The sequence below is a fragment of the Mirounga angustirostris genome, unplaced genomic scaffold (assembly GCF_029215605.1).
Source record: "Mirounga angustirostris isolate CCGP_5_RB_7025 unplaced genomic scaffold, mMirAng1.0.hap1 SCAF_3, whole genome shotgun sequence".
Lineage (NCBI taxonomy): Eukaryota > Metazoa > Chordata > Mammalia > Carnivora > Phocidae > Mirounga > Mirounga angustirostris.
This window is the reverse complement of record NW_026991711.1, coordinates 131,032,583-131,051,407: the sequence shown is the minus strand read 5'-3', so window position 1 is coordinate 131,051,407 and position 18,825 is coordinate 131,032,583. Positions and strand designations below refer to the sequence as shown.

The 18,825-nt window shown below is 35.6% G+C and overlaps 1 protein-coding gene across 3 annotated transcripts in view; it reads left to right on the top strand.

Annotated features, from left to right (window-relative positions):
* The window catches only part of SCN7A (sodium voltage-gated channel alpha subunit 7), an 86,555-nt gene that overhangs the window by 26,104 nt on the left and 41,626 nt on the right, over window positions 1-18,825 (top strand). For all 3 annotated transcript variants that reach the window (XM_064586643.1, XM_064586644.1, XM_054506154.1), the window contains 3 exons: window positions 5,081-5,287; window positions 8,397-8,466; window positions 10,188-10,329. In XM_064586643.1, coding sequence (XP_064442713.1) covers window positions 5,081-5,287; window positions 8,397-8,466; window positions 10,188-10,329 — 419 coding nt within the window. The remainder of the gene's footprint in view (window positions 1-5,080; window positions 5,288-8,396; window positions 8,467-10,187; window positions 10,330-18,825) is intronic.

The following is an 18,825-nucleotide window of genomic DNA, read 5'->3' as shown; positions in this document are numbered from 1 at the left end:
ACACCTTCTAATTTGTGTTAAGAATGGATTAAAAACAATCCGATACGAAAGAACTACACTCAGTGTTTTGGCTACTGAGTCAGAAGCATGAAATAGGTGGGCCAATAAACCCAGAGGCAAGTGTGATAATACCAGAAATGAGATCTACAGGCAATTTTTGTCCACTGCAACACCGTGAAGAAGGCCAGATATATGCATACCATGTACTTGGAGTCTAGCCTAGGCAAAACAGTGAAAAGATTGGATGATGGATGGTACATAGCCCTGTGGATATATTAAAACACTGAATTATACACATTGAATGTGTGAATTGTATGATTTATGAATTATAGCTCAATAAAGCTGTTTAACAACAATGGTCTGTGCATGGCAGCTTCACCAAACCCAGTGAAGAAAGCGCCAGCGAGAAGAGTTGCGGTGATAGGAATTCCCACCGTTCTACCTCCCTTACTACTCTCCACAAATTACTAGAACATAAAATTGTATCACCTGTGTCTTCAGCTTAGGCTCAGATGTGAAGATTATAGAACGAATCAGGTGAATCCAAGTCAATACAAGAAGAACATGTCTTAGTGGAGTTGGAAACAAACAGCCTGATAGAAATTGCTATTTTTTCAAGGGAGAAAATAATCAATGGACATACCAGCAATATAGAGCATATGAAACTATTTTGCAGTACCAAAAGGGAAACATGCTATTTAAGAAAATTAAAAATAATCCTCTTTTTTCTTTAAAAACTATGCCCTAAGGAATAGGGGCAAGCATAAGAAGTCATCTTTCTTGTAGTGCCTTCAAGATTGTATTTATTTATTTATTTACTTATTTATTTAAGAGACGGCACAAGCGGGGAGGAGCAGAGGGGGAAAGAATCTCATGCAGACTCTGCACTGAGCTCCACACGGGGCTTGATCCCATGACCCTGAGATCATGACCATGAGATCATGACCTGAGCAGAAACCAAGAGTCCATGCTTAACTGATTGAGCCACTCAGGCACCCTTTTGTAGTGCGTTCAGAAGAAAACCTAGACTCAAGCGAAAGATGAAAATGCTATAATAAAATAGACAAAAACACCTATCAGACAAAAGAGTGATAAAAATTATAATACCCAGGGTGCCTCGGTGGCGCAGTCAGTTAAGAGTCCGACTCTTGGCTTCGGCTCAGGTTGTGATCTGTAGGTCATGGTTTCTGTACTCAGCGGGAAGTCTATTTGAGATTCTCTCTCTCCCTCTGCCCCTCCCACTCCTGCTCTCTCTTTCTCTCTCTAAAAGAAATACATAAATCTTTTAAAAAATTAGAATTTTTTGGTGAATATTTGATGGTAATAGAAGCATTAAAATATGGTATTGTCTGTACAGTATTATGGTATGGTAAAACAAAACTGCCTGTGTGAAGAAAAATGAGGGAAATTCTATATCAATACAATAGAACCAAAAATGGATGGGTTAATGAAAAAGAGGAAACTAAGTTCCATCTTATGGATAGTTGGTGACCCTAAAAATGAGACCAGAATAAATGTAAAAGACAAATTATTCAAAAATACACTAGAAAATTTTTAAAAAATTTTAACTTGAGATTTTTCTCACAAATGGAAAAGGTTCATTTTTATAGTAGATAAAAAAACTAAAAGATATACTTAGACATTATAACAGTTTTTAAATTTAAACTTCTAAAAAATAAAAGTATTATAAAAATCCTACAAGCAAAAAAGCAATGAAAAATTGCCTATGGAAAGGTTATTTTTAGACCTCTTGATAATATTGAACATTAGTAGGCAGTGTAGTTTCAGAGCTTGGAGGAAGTGTAAACAGGAAGGTTATGAGACAAGTATTCTATACCTGTCTGTCATCCATATGTGAAGCTGAGAGGAAGATATTCTCAGTCATGCAAGAGTTCTGAAATTTTATATATGTATCTTTCCTGAATAACTGGTATGAAAACAAAACATTCAACAATGGGAAGATTTAATACCAGAAGTAATCACAGTGAACTCTGAAATCATTTCAACACAGAATGAATTTCAAATTAACTGTTGTTAGTGATATGTAAAACAAGATACAAATATTATAAATCCAAAGTAATAACAGACATGCCTAAATTAGAAACATATTTCATTTGTGTTTCAGAAAACTTTGAAATAGATGCCAAAATTATAAAAATCTAGTGATTTTTAACATTAAAACCTAAATTAATTTGGATGAATTCAGCATCTGCCTTCAGCTCAGGTCATGATCCCAGCGACCTGGGATCAAGCCCCACATCGGGCTCCCTGCTCAGTGGGGAACCTGCTTCTCCCTCTCCAGCTCTCCATGCTTGTGTTCCCTCTCTTGCCGTCTCTCTCTCTGTCAAATAAATAAATAAAATCTTTAAAAATAAAATGAAAATAAATCAGGCATATTCATCCAAGTCACCTCTGCTCCCCTTTTGCATGAATTTATGTTTCCTGACAAGCCATTATAAGGATTTGAATGTTACCTTTCCTGTAAATCATGAAAAATAATATGTAATGCAAAATACACAAATTGAACAATTATAATAAACTAATATAAACGCTGTATGTTAATTCAATTAAAAAAAGAAAATATACAAAGAACTCATGACAGTTGCCAAAGAACTCATTTGAGAGTTGCCAAATGAAAATATGTATATAAAATATACATATTTTGATGGGTATTAAAGAGGGCACGTACTGAATGGAGCACTGGGTGTTATACGCAAACAATGAATCATGGAACACTACATCAAAAACTAATGATGTAATGTATGGTGATTAACATAATAAAATAAAAAAATTTAAAAAATACATATTTTGGAAAGTTCATTATAGTAATCACAGAAATTACATTAAAGCAAAGTGATCTCATTTTTCTTTTAATAAATTGGCAAAGATTTTTTTAAACACCCCAGTTTTAGTGAAAGCTTGACTATGTATTTATATATTTGGTTTATACATTGGTTCAACATCTCTTAAAACAAATTGAACATAAATGTATTAATACTTACATATATTATGATACAGAAATTCTATTTCTAATATAACACTTTAAAAAAAGGCTTGCATATAGCAAAATAAAATTAATAGTACAACTCCAAGTGGCAAAAATAAGCTACAAACAAGTATTTCCATATGGTAGCAATTAAAATTTTATATTTAATCTAGATATCACATTTCTTTAACCACAGGAATAACTTTATTTCAACCTTATCCTAATACACTCAAGAAATCCAATCATCTGAAGAGGTCACTAAAAAATAGATTTTCAGGGCACCTGGGTGGCTCAGTCAGTTAAACATCTGACTCTTGATCTCACCACAGGTCTTGATCTCATGGTTGTGAGTTTGGGCCCCACAAAGTTAAAAACTCAAAAAAAAAATAATAGATTTCCAATTCTCACAATAATATATGAAACAGGTATTATTAGCCACATTTTAAAGATAAAACAGAAGCATAGTAATATTGATAATATCACAGAGCTAGTACATTCTTATCCATTGTTAAGCTGAACAGTTATTAGGATCCCAAATATAAACAGACCAACAAATAACAAGAGAGCAAGGGAAACAAGAGAAGAAAGGAAGGGAGAAAGTAAGGAACGGAGGGAGGGAGGGAGGGAGGAAGGAAGGTTAATACTGGTTTTATCTATGAAGTACAATTACATTATTTTTGTTTTTGTTTCTTTTTTTTTTGTTTACAGAATTGAGTTTTTTAAAAAAATTGAAGTGCAGTTGACACACAATGTTACATTAATTTTAGGTGTACATTGTGGTGATTCTACCAGTCTGTTATGCCATGCTCACCTCAAGTGTAGCTACCACTCTCACCATAAAAGGCTCTTACAACACACTGACTATATATCCCCATGCCTTTCATCCTGTGACTTAGTCATTCCATAACTGGAAGTCTGTACCTCCCACTCCCCTTCACCCATTTTGTCCATGTCCCCCACCGCCTCCCCTCTGGCAACCACCAGTCTGTTCTTTGTATATATGACTCCGTTTATGCTCTTTTTATTTGTTCATTTGGTTTATTTTTTAGATTCCACATATAAAGTGAAATTATATGGCATTTTCTTTCTCTGTCTGACTTATTTCACTTAGCACAATATACTCTAGATCCATCCACATTGTCACAAATGGCAAGATCTTATTCTTTTTTATGGCTGAATTATATCCCATTATATATGTAAATGCCATCTCTTTATCCATTCAGCTATGAGTGGACACTTAAGTTGCTTCCATATCTTGGCTGTTGTAAATCATGCTGCAACTAACACAGGGGTGCATATATATTTTTGGATTCGTGTTTTCTTTGGATAAATACCCAGCAGTGTAATTACTGGATTTTATAGTAGTTCTATTTTTAATTTTTTGAGGAACCTCCATCCTGTTTTCTACAATGGCTGCACCAATTTACATTCCCACCAGCAGTACATAAGGGTTTCTTGAACAGGTTTTATTTAATAAATAGAAAAATGAGTTCCTTAAATAAAGCCAGTTTTAAGGCTGAATTCTCAATTAGTAAGTGTTCTAATGTAAATACAGTCTACAGATATCACAATGGTGTGTTATTCTCATTCTTAATTCAAATTTGTTCATGTTTTATTTAATTAGCTCCAAAAGTTGAATTCTTAAAAAGTTAATGAAAGAATAGTATAGAATATTCTAGCATACTACTGTTATTTGAAACTATTTCTTGTTTCAACAACATTTGCAACCTATTTTGATTTATAACTCTACACTTATGTTTATAAACAGTGGTGGTTGGTATGAAAAGCAGTAACCACCTAAAAGTCTTATTCTTTATAGTAAAGAAAAACAAATAATTAATTTTAAAATTTGTGCCTGAATTATTTTAACAGATGTAATAAGCTAGCAATAATATAGAAACCTTAAAGTTCAGATTTTTATTTATTTTATTTTCTACTCATTTTACTTATTAGATCTAGATAATGGATGATGTAGATTATGAAACACAAAGCTGTTGATCTCAATGGAGTATGCATTTGCCATGGAGGAATTGTGCTAACAGCTGCTTACCTACGGTATTTTACTTTATCAAAAACAAACCTTTCTCTTTTTAGGTCTGAAGTCTCTCGTAGGGATCCTCATCCACTGCTTGAAGAAACTTACTGGTGTCATTTCTCTAACTCTGTTTTTTCTGAGTGTATTTTCTCTAATTGGGATGGGGCTCTTCATGGGCAACCTGAAGCATAAGTGCTTGCGATGGCCCCAGGAAAATGAAACTGCAACCCTGCACAACAGAACTGAAAATCCATATTATACCCGAGGTAAGACTCACTTGCCATCTATGTTAAAAAAGTTAAAATTTGGGGCACCTGGGTGGCTCAGTTGGTTAAGCGACTGCCTTCGGCTCAGGTCATGATCCTGGAGTCCCTGGATCGAGTCCCACATCGGGCTCCCTGCTCGGCAGGGAGTCTGCTTCTCCCTCTGACCCTCCTCCCTCTCATGCTCTCTGTCTCTCATTCTCTCTGTCTCAAATAAATAAATAAAATCTTAAAAAAAAAAAAAAGTTAAAATTTTTCTTAGCGAACAAGCAACCTTCACAGAAGTGTTGAACCAAACTCAACTTCAGAATGAACTTCTTGTAAATGCTGTACCTATACTCAAATACACATATCCCCTGCTTTTTGAAATTTCACATGTTGCCACTTAGCTTCTACTAAAGACCTACCGGAGTACCTGTTTTCTCTAACCAAAGGAAATCTGAAGATGATTTTCACTTTTATGATAGATGCTAAAAGTAAAAATAGCATTCAGCTTTTGTTTTGCAGCAAGCCATTATTAAGGTAGCATGCATCCTTTTAGGGAGAGTGGCAGGACCAAAGCTCCTTCCCCTGGAACCACACCCAGCCTCCCAGTGTCAAGCTGCCATAGCTCTGAATTGTGTCTGTGATCACGTATGCTTTATCTCAATTTATTTTGTGCATCTGTTAGCAAGATGTGTCCTAACGTATCAAAAAAGCTGAAGAGAGGTTATGTTTGGGGCCTAGGGATGCACACAAATTTTTCCCTATAAACTAATGGTAATTGCTTCTTTGCTTTAGGCCATTTCCGTTCACAAAAGGTTTCATTAGGAAGGCTCTACTTTCTGATAGTGGGGGAAAGCTGTGCTGATTTGGATCAGTTTCATTTATCAGAATTGCAAAATTCCAATCTTCAGACAGTTCAGTAAGGGAAACCTAAGTTTGAAATTGCTAAATTTTGCAAATTTTATCCTTTAAAATACGACCAAAGTCTTATTTGCAGTTGCATCAAAGTAGAATCCTCATACTACCTTTCTTCAATAAAGTTGTTTATTTAAAATATAAATTTAAGTTCACTCATTAGAAATTTTAAAATGACCTTATAAATAAAAAATAGACTACATTATAGAAATTCGTACTGTTGTTGGAGTTCAGTTACTGCTGCTCATTTTAAATGTTTTGAGTTATCCTTTGGTAAATAATAAACATACTTTAGGCAAATAGTAATAATGCCAGAATAAATATTGCTTAGCTCCTATATATAAGTAATCTGTATATAAGTAATACACATGCCTGATCATATATCTTCACCATAATCCTGCAGAGAAGTGAATGACCCCTGTTACAAACAGAAAAATGGATGTTCAGAGAAATTCAGTGAATGTTCTAGCATACTACTATTAGGTCCTTCTGACAGTATTTAGAAAAATATAAAAGTATATTTTTAAACTAATAAAAATAAATTGTTGATAAACCTTATGTAGTCCCCTTACATTTATTTTATTTGTATTTGGATATAATAAGTTCCAAAACAAATCTTAATGAATTTTACTCTTTAGTTTACCCCATAATATCATTATGATGCAAATAATACAAATTTATTGGTATGTGAGTATGTGAAATGTTTCCTTATTATATGTGTCTATTTCATGTTCTTGATTCTAGTGGTGAGGGCAACAGGAAATAGATGTTAAATCTTCGATTCCAATTGAAATACTCTTTGGTTTCTTTGGTTATAACAAAAATATACAAATTATAAAAAAAATAAACAATTTTTACTACTTCATTGTATTACTAAACAAAGTCCAGGTTCTTTTCATCTTAGTTAAAGTGTAATTTATATTATAAAGACATCACTTTTTAAAGATTACCACTTTAAAATTTGTCCAATTCTAGTCATTCCATTTCCTCTTAAAACGTGTTAGGACTTGCTGAAAATATTACATTTGTAAAATATTATTTAACCTAATTGCCACGTCAAAGTCCTTAAATTTAGAAGAATATTTGGGAGTACCTTTTTCTAGTAATGTCAAATTTCATTTGGTTTTTGACTGCCACTTAAAAGATCTGATCAATTGTTCCTAACTATGATTTAAAACTTCTAAAATTATTTTAGGTAACAAGTTAAAGTGACATTATTTGAGATTGGAGTAATTCAGTTGTGTGTGTGTGTATGTACATATGTATATGTATACAATTTTATACATACACACATACATTCAGGACTGATCTCATGTATTGGATCTCTGATTTGAATTCAGAACCTAAAATCAATGCTCCTAAGCATGCATGTTCCCAACCCTGGTAGCTCATATCTGTAAATACACAATTTACATTTTGAATGACAGCAGATAAGGATACCTAAATAAATTCTATGGGCTATGATTCAGATTAGTTGGGATTGTGGTGGAAATTAGGTGACATCAGGGTGAGTAACTGGCACTGGATTCTCAATGCAGAAAAATAAGCTTCGAAATAGGAAGAGAATGGCATTTAAACCTAGAGACAGAAATATGGTCTTCTGTTAAGGAAGATCATTAGCCCTTGGAAGAAAAGGTCCTCGGGGCGCCTGGGTGGCTCAGTCAGTTAATTGTCTGCCTTCAGCTCAAGTCATGATCCCAGGGTCCTGGGATCAAGCCCCGCATCGGGCTCCCTGCTCAGTGAGCCTGCTTCTCCCTCTCCCTCTGCCTGCTGCTCTGCCTACTTGTGCTCTCTCTCTCTCTGTCAAATAAATAAATAAATAATCTTAAAAAAAAAAAAATAAAGAGAAAAGATCCTCAGCTTTCAAACACTTTAGTCTTGGGAATTTTTCCTTCAGGGTTCTGGTCATACCTGGCTGGTTAGTATTCATTTCCCAGAACTCTAATTTTGAAAGTGATTCTCCTCTTTTTATGCTGGGGTTTATCACTTTTGGGGCAGTGAAGTAGGTGGATTGCCAGACATCTTTTGGCTTGTGCATCACATGCTGGGATAATCTTGTAGATTAAAAAAAAAAAAAAAAGGGTGGGCTATATGTTCCTTCCTTTTCACTATCGAGAGAGATGTTCATCTTCTATGCAGATCTAAATGGGTATCAGATATGCTCTTCACTCAAAATTAGATAATAGAATATAATTTCTGTCCTATTTTTCAGAAACAGAAAACTTTTATTATTTGGAAGGAGAAAGATATGCTCTTCTTTGTGGTAACAGAACAGATGCTGGGTAAGTGGTGTTAATGTTCTTGTATCAAGCCAGTATCATGGATCCATAGTATTTATTGAAAGATTATTGCTTTGGCTGATGTTTCTCATTTGATTACATTATCTCATTTTATCATTAAAACCATGCTGAGAAGTATACAACATGGAATACTATTACCCTGATTTTATAGGAAAAAGCAATAAACTGACTACTTACATGATTTATTCAAGGTCATGAAGTTAGCAAATGGCAAGGCTGGGACTTAATAAAGATCTGATTTTTTGTTTTCTGTGTACTCCAGAGCTAGTGGGAATTATCAAGAAAGATGATATAATCTTTTCTTGGGCCAGAAGCCTTTGAAGAGAAGAGATAGGAAAGATATGCTGTTATTTCACTTATTTTATAGCTTGTAGATCTTTTATGACTATAATTTACATTAATAAAATTCTTATTGCTCTTAAAAATTATACTTATAAATAATTCTTCAGTGATATGACAAAACTCTCAAGTCTTACTGTCCTATAATTTCAAATGAAGATAAAAGAAAGTAGAAATACAGTTCTTAGCAGTACTAGCATTCCCGTAATGCCTTATGTGACTTTCCTCAGATGGCAATGATTTGATGCCCACTGTAGACTCTGCTCTTTCTTAGGCTCTGGGGCCCAGATTAACAAAAGTCATATGGGGGTAGAGGAGCATGAGTTAATGTAGTTTATATATTCATGTGATTTAGACATTTTGTCTCTTGTTCAACGCTGCCCAGCAGTGGGCTTCCATTCTATTCTCAAGTCAGTATTGTGAACCCATCTCATTGTGTCTGCCACATCACACTCCAGCTAACCCTTTTCATGGACATCCCAAAATCAAATATGACCTGAAATGCTTGTTGAAATTATCTGATCGTGGATAATCAGAATCACAAGGATGTATTTCAAGATCAGAAGAGAAAGTCATGCAATGTTTCGCCTGTAGCCATCATACCTTGCTGCATGGTAAACAATCCCAAAAGTTAGTGCCTTAAGACAAGAAGAAAATGTATTTGTTCAGATTCTGTGGGTCAGCAATTTCACAAGCTTGGATGCACAAGTATATTTGAAACCTCTCTTTGCATCCCATTTGTTAACTATTAACAAAAGTCCAAAACAAGTCACATGGCCAGAATAACATTGGCAGAAACTACACAAGAGTGTGGATAGAGGGAAGCATGATTTATTTGGCCACGCCTGTAATAACCAATCACAATACTCAAGCCCCAGAAGATAAAAGTATGAAAAGTCCATGAAAGGAAATGAGATAAATCTTTAATCTGATCTTTCTACAAACATGCAAGTGCTGCTTATAAATTATCAATGTGATAAGTGTTTTCCCACCCTTAAATAATGGGATCCAAGGGCTTGAGGTGAGAGCATTTAAAAATTAAACCCTCAACGACTGTAGCTTTGTTTTATGACTGTTATTTCCCATCACATATGCTTTCACTTTGGTACTCTGTACCAAAGAAATCTTTAACAAGGCTTGGCAAAAAAACATTTGTGAGGCCCTTTTTCCTTCTAGATTACTAGTTCACTTATATTAACTTAAAATCTACCTCATTGGCTGCTTTTTCACTGGGCTTTGTTTAGACTAATTCCTGTGGAAGCAAGAGCTCTTTAATATTCATGGGTGGGTATTCTGTATTTATGATTTGGCCATAATCTGAAAGTTACTTAAGAGTAAGCAGTTTTTCTTTTCTTTGTCTTTAGTCAGTGTCCCGAAGGATATGTGTGTGTGAAAGCTGGCACAAATCCTGATTATGGCTTCACAAATTTTGACACTTTTGGCTGGGCCTTACTTGCCCTGTTTCGGTTAATGACACAGGATTACCCTGAAGCACTTTATCATCAGGTAAGAACAGAGAGAATCTGCAGTGCACATAAAAATGGTGCCATGCTCCTCCCTTTTAAAATAATGGTCGAATGTAATGTGGTTTATTAAATTTCTGTGGGGAGAAGAATTTGAGGACAGAAGAAAAGAGAATCAGAATTACTGAATGTCAAACTGTGTGCTAACACTGTGCCCAAGTCTGTGCCCTTATGTATATCTCATTTAATCTTTGAAACCATCCTGTAAGACCAAACTATATATGCTTTTTATGTGAAGACACTGAGATCAGAGCGGTTGGGTAACCTTTCCCAAGTTACAACACGCGTATCTTCTAGAGATCACTGCTCTGCTCTATGCTATCACACATTTGATATTAACTAAGGAAAGAGCATTGGTAAGTACTAATTCTTCAGTCAAAAAATTTGAACCTGTGAGATTACCATGTATTAAGAAATTGTTTATTTAATGCCTACAATGTGTATTTCACTTCAACTCTTCTATTTCTTCTCACATCCCTGTAATATTTAACCACGCTCTGATTACAACAGAAAGTTTGCCGTTATGAGACTTGAAATCAAATTCTGAGAGTCTCTCTTCATAACTGATGATTTATTTGCCATAGTTTCTCAGAAAGATATAATACACATTAGAATGGTGATTTGGTTTTTCTAAGAGAAGTTTCATCACAGTGGAATATGCAATGTTAGTTTAGCAGCATAGTTAATATCGAAGTATATTAAATAAAATAAATTACTTTAAGTTTCCAAAGTATGTACAGTTGAAGGAGAACACTCTTTTTTTTAAACATGTACATACACTCTATACTTTTTGTGATTGGATAGATAAATTATGGTGTTCGTGTGTGTGTAATGACCTGTACAGGCGATTAACAATGATAGGACTTTTAGCACAAAGGTGCGTGGTATGTTATTAAATGAAAATCAAGTAACTAAACAGACATGCAATACAATTATATTTCTAATAAAAGAAATACATGAAAATATTAAAATGACTTTTTAAAATGCAAACTATATTTTTCTAATTTTATAAGATGAGTATTTATTTATATTGTTATTTTCCAAACTGACAAGTATCAATGCCTCCTCCACAACACTAGGGACTTATTTCTAAAATAATCTTATCATGTTATCTTACTTCTAAAAATCCTTCAGAGGTTTCTGCATTCCTATGGGATGAAGTTCAAAGTCCAAATGCATGTTCTGTAGTGCCCTTTAAGATCTAGTTTCTGCATAGTTCTCCAGATGTATTTTCTAATGATATCCCAATATATACTCACTCTCTGCTTTATTTAAGCATAGAAAAGGCTTGCTGTTTCCTAAGTGAGCTTTTTCCCATAATTTCTTGTTTCAATGTATGTTGTACCCTCAGCCTAAATTCAAGTTTCTATCTTCAGTCTCATACCTCAAATTCATACCTCAAACCCAGAAGAAATCTTGAGCTTTTCCCCAAACTCTCCTTTCACAGCTAGGCAAGTCCTACAGCAGAATACCATGGCACTGTATAATTGCCTCTAATTGTAGTTATTTTATTTTATTTATTTATTTTTGAAAGAGAGAGAGAGTGAGAGCATGCACGCACGCACGCACACAGGAGGAGAAGGGGAGGGACAGTGAGAGAGAGAATCCTAAGGAGGCTCCATGCCCAGCATGGAGGCCCCCACAAGGCTTGAACCCACAAGACTGAGGTCATGACCTGAGCTGAAATCAAGAGTCAGACGCCTAACCGACTGAGCCACCCAGGCGTCCCTAAGTGTGGTTATTTTAATTTCTTGTTCAGTAATTTCTCACACTGGAGATACGCTACCTGAGAAGAAGTTTTTTTATCTCATTTTAATTTTTGAGTTCTCAGCATCAAACACATAGAAATTGTTAATGAAATTTTAATAAACAAAATATAAGTGAATATTTATAAATTGTATCACTTTATGTAATGTTTTGTTTTTTGGTTACAGCCCTCTAAGTATGTTAGCTAATTTTCTTGTTAGAATTGGTCTAAAGGAAATCCTTTCCCACTAGTAGTGAAATGAAAAATCAGTGTGGGAGTACCCTGGTGGAGTCCACATAGGACTTTCATCAATATTGTACTCTTGTTATTGACCAGTGTAGAGAAGATTTGCTTTGATTTGGATTGGATTTGTGCTCTCAGCATTGCCCCACACTGAGCTGACTATGGCTAGGGAAATTCAGCAATTATTCCCAAAGAATGTAGCTTATGTTTTAGAGAATACAATTCTCTATTCATTCATCAAATATTTATTTGAGGGCGCCTGGGTGGCTTAGTCGGTTAAGCGACTGCCTTCGGCTCAGGTCATGATCCTGGAGTCCCGGGATCGAGTCCCGCATCGGGCTCCCTGCTCGGCAGGGAGTCTGCTTCTCTCTCTGAACCTCCCTCCTCTCATGCTCTCTATCTCATTCTCTCTCTCAAATAAATAAATAAAATCTTTTAAAAAAATATTTATTTGATCCAAATATTCTTTGATACACCATGGGTACAGAAATGAACAAAACAAAGTGCCAGTCCTCATGGACATAAACATAATGTTATGTTTAACAATAGTTGACCTTTACTGCATTTGCCTTAGACTGCATCTTCACATGCACTGCTTCACTTGATTTTCATCACAAACCTAGGCTTTGATGCCATAATTACCCCAATTTTAAACTAAAATATACTAGAACCAGAACGTGTATACTTTTCCATCATCATAAAAGTGTATTCTTTTATCCTCCACCAGCTTCATATAATAGGAAAAGCAAAAGTTTTGGATTCAGGTCTTTCTCCATAGCTGTCAGATCTTTGACTTGTCATCTTGCCTAATTTTCATCTTCCTTCTGCATATAAGAAATAATAGTAAATACCACATAAATGTGCTGCACAGAATTAATGAAATAATAAGCAAAGCATGTATTAATGTGCGTGGTGGGCAGTATATCCCATAATATCTATTACTGACTCTTGAATGTACTACTGTAGATGATAGCTAGTTCAGTGGGAAAAATATTTAACCAAATCTTAAATAAGTGACTCTTTGGGGAAATAGATTTATTAAAAATACCTTTCAAGATAAATATACTATATATTAATAAGAAATTATTTTTGATTGAATGTTAGAACTTACTAATCTGTAAACATTTTTAACTTTGTTGTGTCAATATAATATTTTCTGTAAATAATACTTATCTATTGATTCAAGTGGATACTTAAAAATTAACACTAGTCTCATTTGAATTTTTTAGATTTTGTTTGTATACTTTTAATCAATGACGATAAATCAGTGACCTATATTACTTATATAGTGGGCTGTATAAATTACTTAGAATTTTTCAAAGTTTTAAATTCTCTCATCTATCTTAGGTAATTATTATGAAATAAAAGCTAGTCAATGCTCAGTTTTGAAATCTAAAATCTTGGTTTTTTTCTATCCATAAATGACTGCAATAAGTGAATTATATGACTTTCCCATGTGATTTGTCTAAATATCCTTCACCAAAGCATGTATTCTGACATGGAAAAATTTTCCTGTTTCAAACCTCTTTGAATAGACCTAAGTTTATGCCTTGTTATGATGTTTTCATAAAGTAATGATAAGAAACTAATCTCTAAATATTCGTTCTCTTTTACTAAGCTTCATATATTTAAAGATTTTACTGTAAAGGAAATAGTCTTTTTTAATTTTTTTTTAAGATTTTATTTATTTGACAGAGAGAGACACAGCAAGAGAGGGAACACAAGCAGGGGGAGTGGGAGAGGAAGAAGCAGGCTTCCCGCAGAGCAGGGAGCCCAACGTGGGGCTCGATCCCAGGATCCTGGGACCAAAACCTGAGCCGAAGGCAGATGCTTAATGACTGAGCCACCCAAGCACCCCTAAAGGAAATAGTCTTTACTTTAGACTGTCCAGCTTTCTTAATTGAGAAATGACAATGTTTTCCTTTCAATATGTTTTCTCTGTTAGTGAAGACCTAAAAGCCAGATGCCTAACTGAATTCTTTTTTTTTTCCAAGCTTCAGAGTGCATCTTTTATTCATTCAACAATCGTTTGATCAAATATTTTTTTTTAATTTTATTATGTTATGTTAGTCACCATACAATACATCATTAGTTTTTGATGTAGTGATCCACGATCCATCGTTTTCGTGTAACACCCAGTGCTCCATGCAGTACGTGCCCTCCTTAATACCCATCACCGGGCTAACCAACCCCCCCTCCCCCCCTCCCCTCTAAAACCCTGTTTGTTTCTCAGGTCCATAGTCTCTCATGGTTCATCTCTCCCTCCAATTCCTCCCACCCATTTTTCCCTTCCTTCTCTTAATGTCCTCCATGTTATTCCTTATGTTCCACAAATAAGTGAAACCATATGATAATTGACTTTCTCTGCTTGACTTATTTCACTTAGCATAATCTCCTCCAGTCCCATCCATGTTGATGTAAAAGTTGGGTATTCATCTTTTCTATTGGCTGAGTAATATTCCATTGTATATATGGACCACATCTTCTTTATCCATTCATCTGTTGAAGGGCATCCCGGCTCTTTCCACAGTTTGGCTATTGCGGACATTGCTGCTATGAACATTGGGGTGCATATGGCCCTTCTTTTCACTGTATCTGTGTTTTGGGGGTAAATACCCAGGAGTGCAATTGTTGGGTCATAGGGTAGCTCTATTTTTAAATTTTTGAGGAACCTCCACACTAGTTTCCAAAGTGGCTGTACCAACTTGCATTCCCACCAACAGTGTAAGAGGGTTCCCCTTTCACCACAACCTCTCCAACATTTGTTGTTTCTTTCCCTGTCCATTTTTGCCATTCTAACTGGTGTAAGGTGGTATCTCAGTGTGGTTTTGATTTGGATTTCCCTGATGGCTAATGATGATGAACATTTTTTCATGTGTTTGTTAGCCATTTGTATGTCTTCTTCAGAGAAGTGTCTGTTCATTTCTTCTGCCCACTTTTTGACTTGATTATTTGTTTTTTGGGTGTTGAGTTTGAAAGTTCTTTATAGATCTTGGATACCAGCCCTTTATCTGTAGTGTCCTTTGCAAATATCTTCTCCCATTCTGTGGGTTGCCTCTTTGTTTTGTTGACTGTTTCCTTTGCTGTGCAGAAGCTTTTTATCTTGATGAAGTCCCAAAAGTTCATTTTTGCTTTTGTTTCACTAGCTTTTGGAGATGTATCTTGAAAGAAGTTGCTGTGGGCGATGTCAAACAGTTACTGCCTATGTTCTCTAGGATTTTGATGGATTCCTGTCTCACATTGAGGTCTCTCATACACTTTGAGTTTATCTTTGTGAATGGTGTTAGAGAATGGTCGAGTTTCATTCTTCTGCATGTGGTTGTCCAATTTTCCCAGCACCATTTATTGAAGAGACTGTCTTTTTTCCATTGCATGTTTTTTCCTGCTTTGTCAAAGATTAGTTGACCATAGAGTTGAGGGTCCATATCTGGGTTCTCTATTCTGTTCCATTGGTGTGTATGTCTGTTTTTGTGCCAGTACCATGCTGTCTTGGTGATCACTGCTTTGTAATACAGCTTGAAATCGGACAACGTGATGCCCCCAGCTTTGTTTTTCTTTTTCAACATTTCCTTGGCGATTCGGGGTCTTTTCTGATTCCATACATATTTTAGGATTGTTTGTTCCAGCACTTTGAAAAATGTCATTGGAATTTTGATCGGGATGGCATTGAAGGTATAGATTGCTCTGGGTAGCACAGACATTTTAGCAATGTTTATTCTTCCGATCCATGAGCATGGAATATTTTTCCATTTTTTTATGTCTTCTTCAATTTCTTTCATGAGTTTTCTGTAGTTCCTAGAGTATAGATCCTTTACCTCTTTGGTTAGGTTTATTCCTAGGTATCTTATGGTTTTTGGTGCTATTGTAAATGGAATCGTTTCTCTAATTTCTCTTTCAACAGTTGCGTTGTTAGTGTATAAGAAAGCAACTGATTTCTGTGCATTGATTTTGTATCCTGCCACATTACTGAATTGCTGGATGAGTTCAAGTAATTTGGGGGTGGAGTCTTTTGGGTCTTCCACATAAAGTATCATGTCGTCTGCGAAAAGAGAGAGTTTGACTTCTTCTTTGCCAATTTGAATACATTTTATTTCTTTTTGTTGTCTGATTGCTGTTGCTAGGACTTCTGGTACTATGTTGAACAACAGTGGTGAGAGTGGGCACCCTTGACGTGTTCCTGATCTTAAGGGAAAGGTTCTCAGCTTTTCCTCATTGAGAATGATATTCGCTGTGGGTTTTTCATAGATGGATTTTATGAGCTTGAGGAATGTTCCCTCTATCCCTATACTCTGGAGAGTTTTAATCAGGAAAGGATGTTGTATTTTGTCAAATGCTTTTCCTGCATCAGTTGAGAGGACCATATGGTTCTTCTCCCTCCTCTTATTAATGTGTTGTATCACATTGATTGATTTGCGAATGTTGAACCACACTTGCATCCTGGGGATAAATCCCACTTGGTCGTGGTGGATGATCCTTTTAATGTATTGTTGGATCCTATTAGCTAGGATTTTGTTGAGGATTTTGGAATCCATATTCATCAGGGATATCGGTCTGAAATTCTCCTTTTTGATGGGGTCTTTGCCTGGTTTGGGGATTAAGGTAATGCTGGCTTCATAGAATGAGTTTGGAAGTTTTCCTTCTGTTTCTGTTTTTTGAAACAGCTTCAGTAGAATAGGTATTATTTCTTCTTTGAATGTTTGGTAGAATTCCCCAGGGAATCCATCAGGCCCTGGACTCTTGTTTTTGGGGAGGTTTTTGATCACTGCTTCAATCTCGTTACTGGTTATTGGCCTATTCAGGTTGTCAGTTTCTTCCTGTTTCACTCTTGGCAGCTTATACATTTCCAGGAAGGCCTCCATTTCATCCAGATTGCTCAGTTTATTGGCATATAGTTGTTGATAATAATTTCTAATAATTGTTTCTATGTCCTTGGTGTTGGATGTGATCTCTCCCCTTTCATTCATAATTTTATTAATTTGGGTCCTTTCTCTCTTCTTTTGGATAAGTCTGGCCAGTGGTTTATCGATCTTATTAATTCTTTCAAAGAACCAACTTCTAGTTTCGTTGATCTGATCTACTGTGTTTCTGGTTTCTAATTCATTGATTTCTGCTCTAATTTTAATTATTTCTCTTTAATGCATGGCTTAGGCGTTGTTTGTTGCTTTCTCTCTAGTTCTTTAAGGTGTAGAGTTAGTTGGTGAATTCGGGATTTTTCTCTTTTTTTGAGTGAGGCTTGGATGGCTATGTATTTCCCCCTTAGGACCGCCTTTGCAGTATCCCATAGGTTTTGGACCGATGTGTTTTCATTCTCATTGATTTCCATGAATTAAGTTCTTCTTTGATTTCTTGGTTGACCCAAACATTCTTGAGCAGAGTGGTCTTTAGCTTCCAAGTGTTTGAATTTCTGCCAAATTTTTTCTTGTGATTGAGTTCCAGTTTTAGAGCACTGTGGTCTGAGAATATGCAGGGAATAATCTCAATCTTTTGGTATCGGTTGAGACCTGATTTGTGATCCAGTATATGGTCTATTCTGGAGAAAGTTCCATGTGCGCTCAAGAAGAATGAGTATTGTGTTGTTTTAGGGTAGAATGTTCTGTAAATATCTATGAGGTCCATCTGGTCCAATGTGTCATTCAAAGCTCTTGTTTCCTTGTTGATTTTCTGCTTCGATCATCTGTCCATTGCTGAGAGTGGAGTATTGAGGTCTCCTACAATTAACGTATTGTTATCAATATGACTCTTTATTTTGGTTAACAGTTGGCTTATGTAGATGGCTGCTCCCATGTTGGGGGCATAGATATTTACAATTGTTAGATCTTCTTGTTGGATAGACCCTTTAAGAATGATATAGTGTCCTTCTGTGTCTCTTATTACAGACTTTAGTTTAAAATCTAATTTGTTTGATATAAGAATTGCTACCCCAGCTTTCTTTTGAGGTCTGCTCGCATGGAAGATAGATCTCCATCCCTTCATTTTCAGTCTGGATGTCTCTTTAGGTTCAAAATGAGTCTCTAGTAGACAGCATATGGATGGGTCCTGTCTTTTTATCCAATCTGCAACCCTGTGCCGCTTTATGGGAGCGTTTAGGCCATTCACGTTGAGAGTGATTATTGAAAGATATGAATTAATTGTCATCATGTTGCCCGTGAAGACGTTGTTTTTATAGATTGTCCCTGTAAGTTTCTGTTGTAGATCACTCTTGGGGTCTTTCTCCTTTTATAGAACCCCCCTTAATATTTCTTGCAGGGCCGGCTTAGTGGTCACATATTCTTTCAGTTTCTGCTGGTCGTGAGAGCTCTGCATCTCTCCATCCATTCTAAATGACAGCCTTGCCGGATAAAGTATTCTTGGCTGCATGTTCTTCTCATTTAGTACCCTGAATATGTCTTGCCAGGCCTTTCTGGCTTGCCATGTCTCTGTGGATAGGTCTGACATTATTCTGATGTTCCTCCCTCTGTACGTAAGGAATCTCTTCCCCCTAACTGCCTT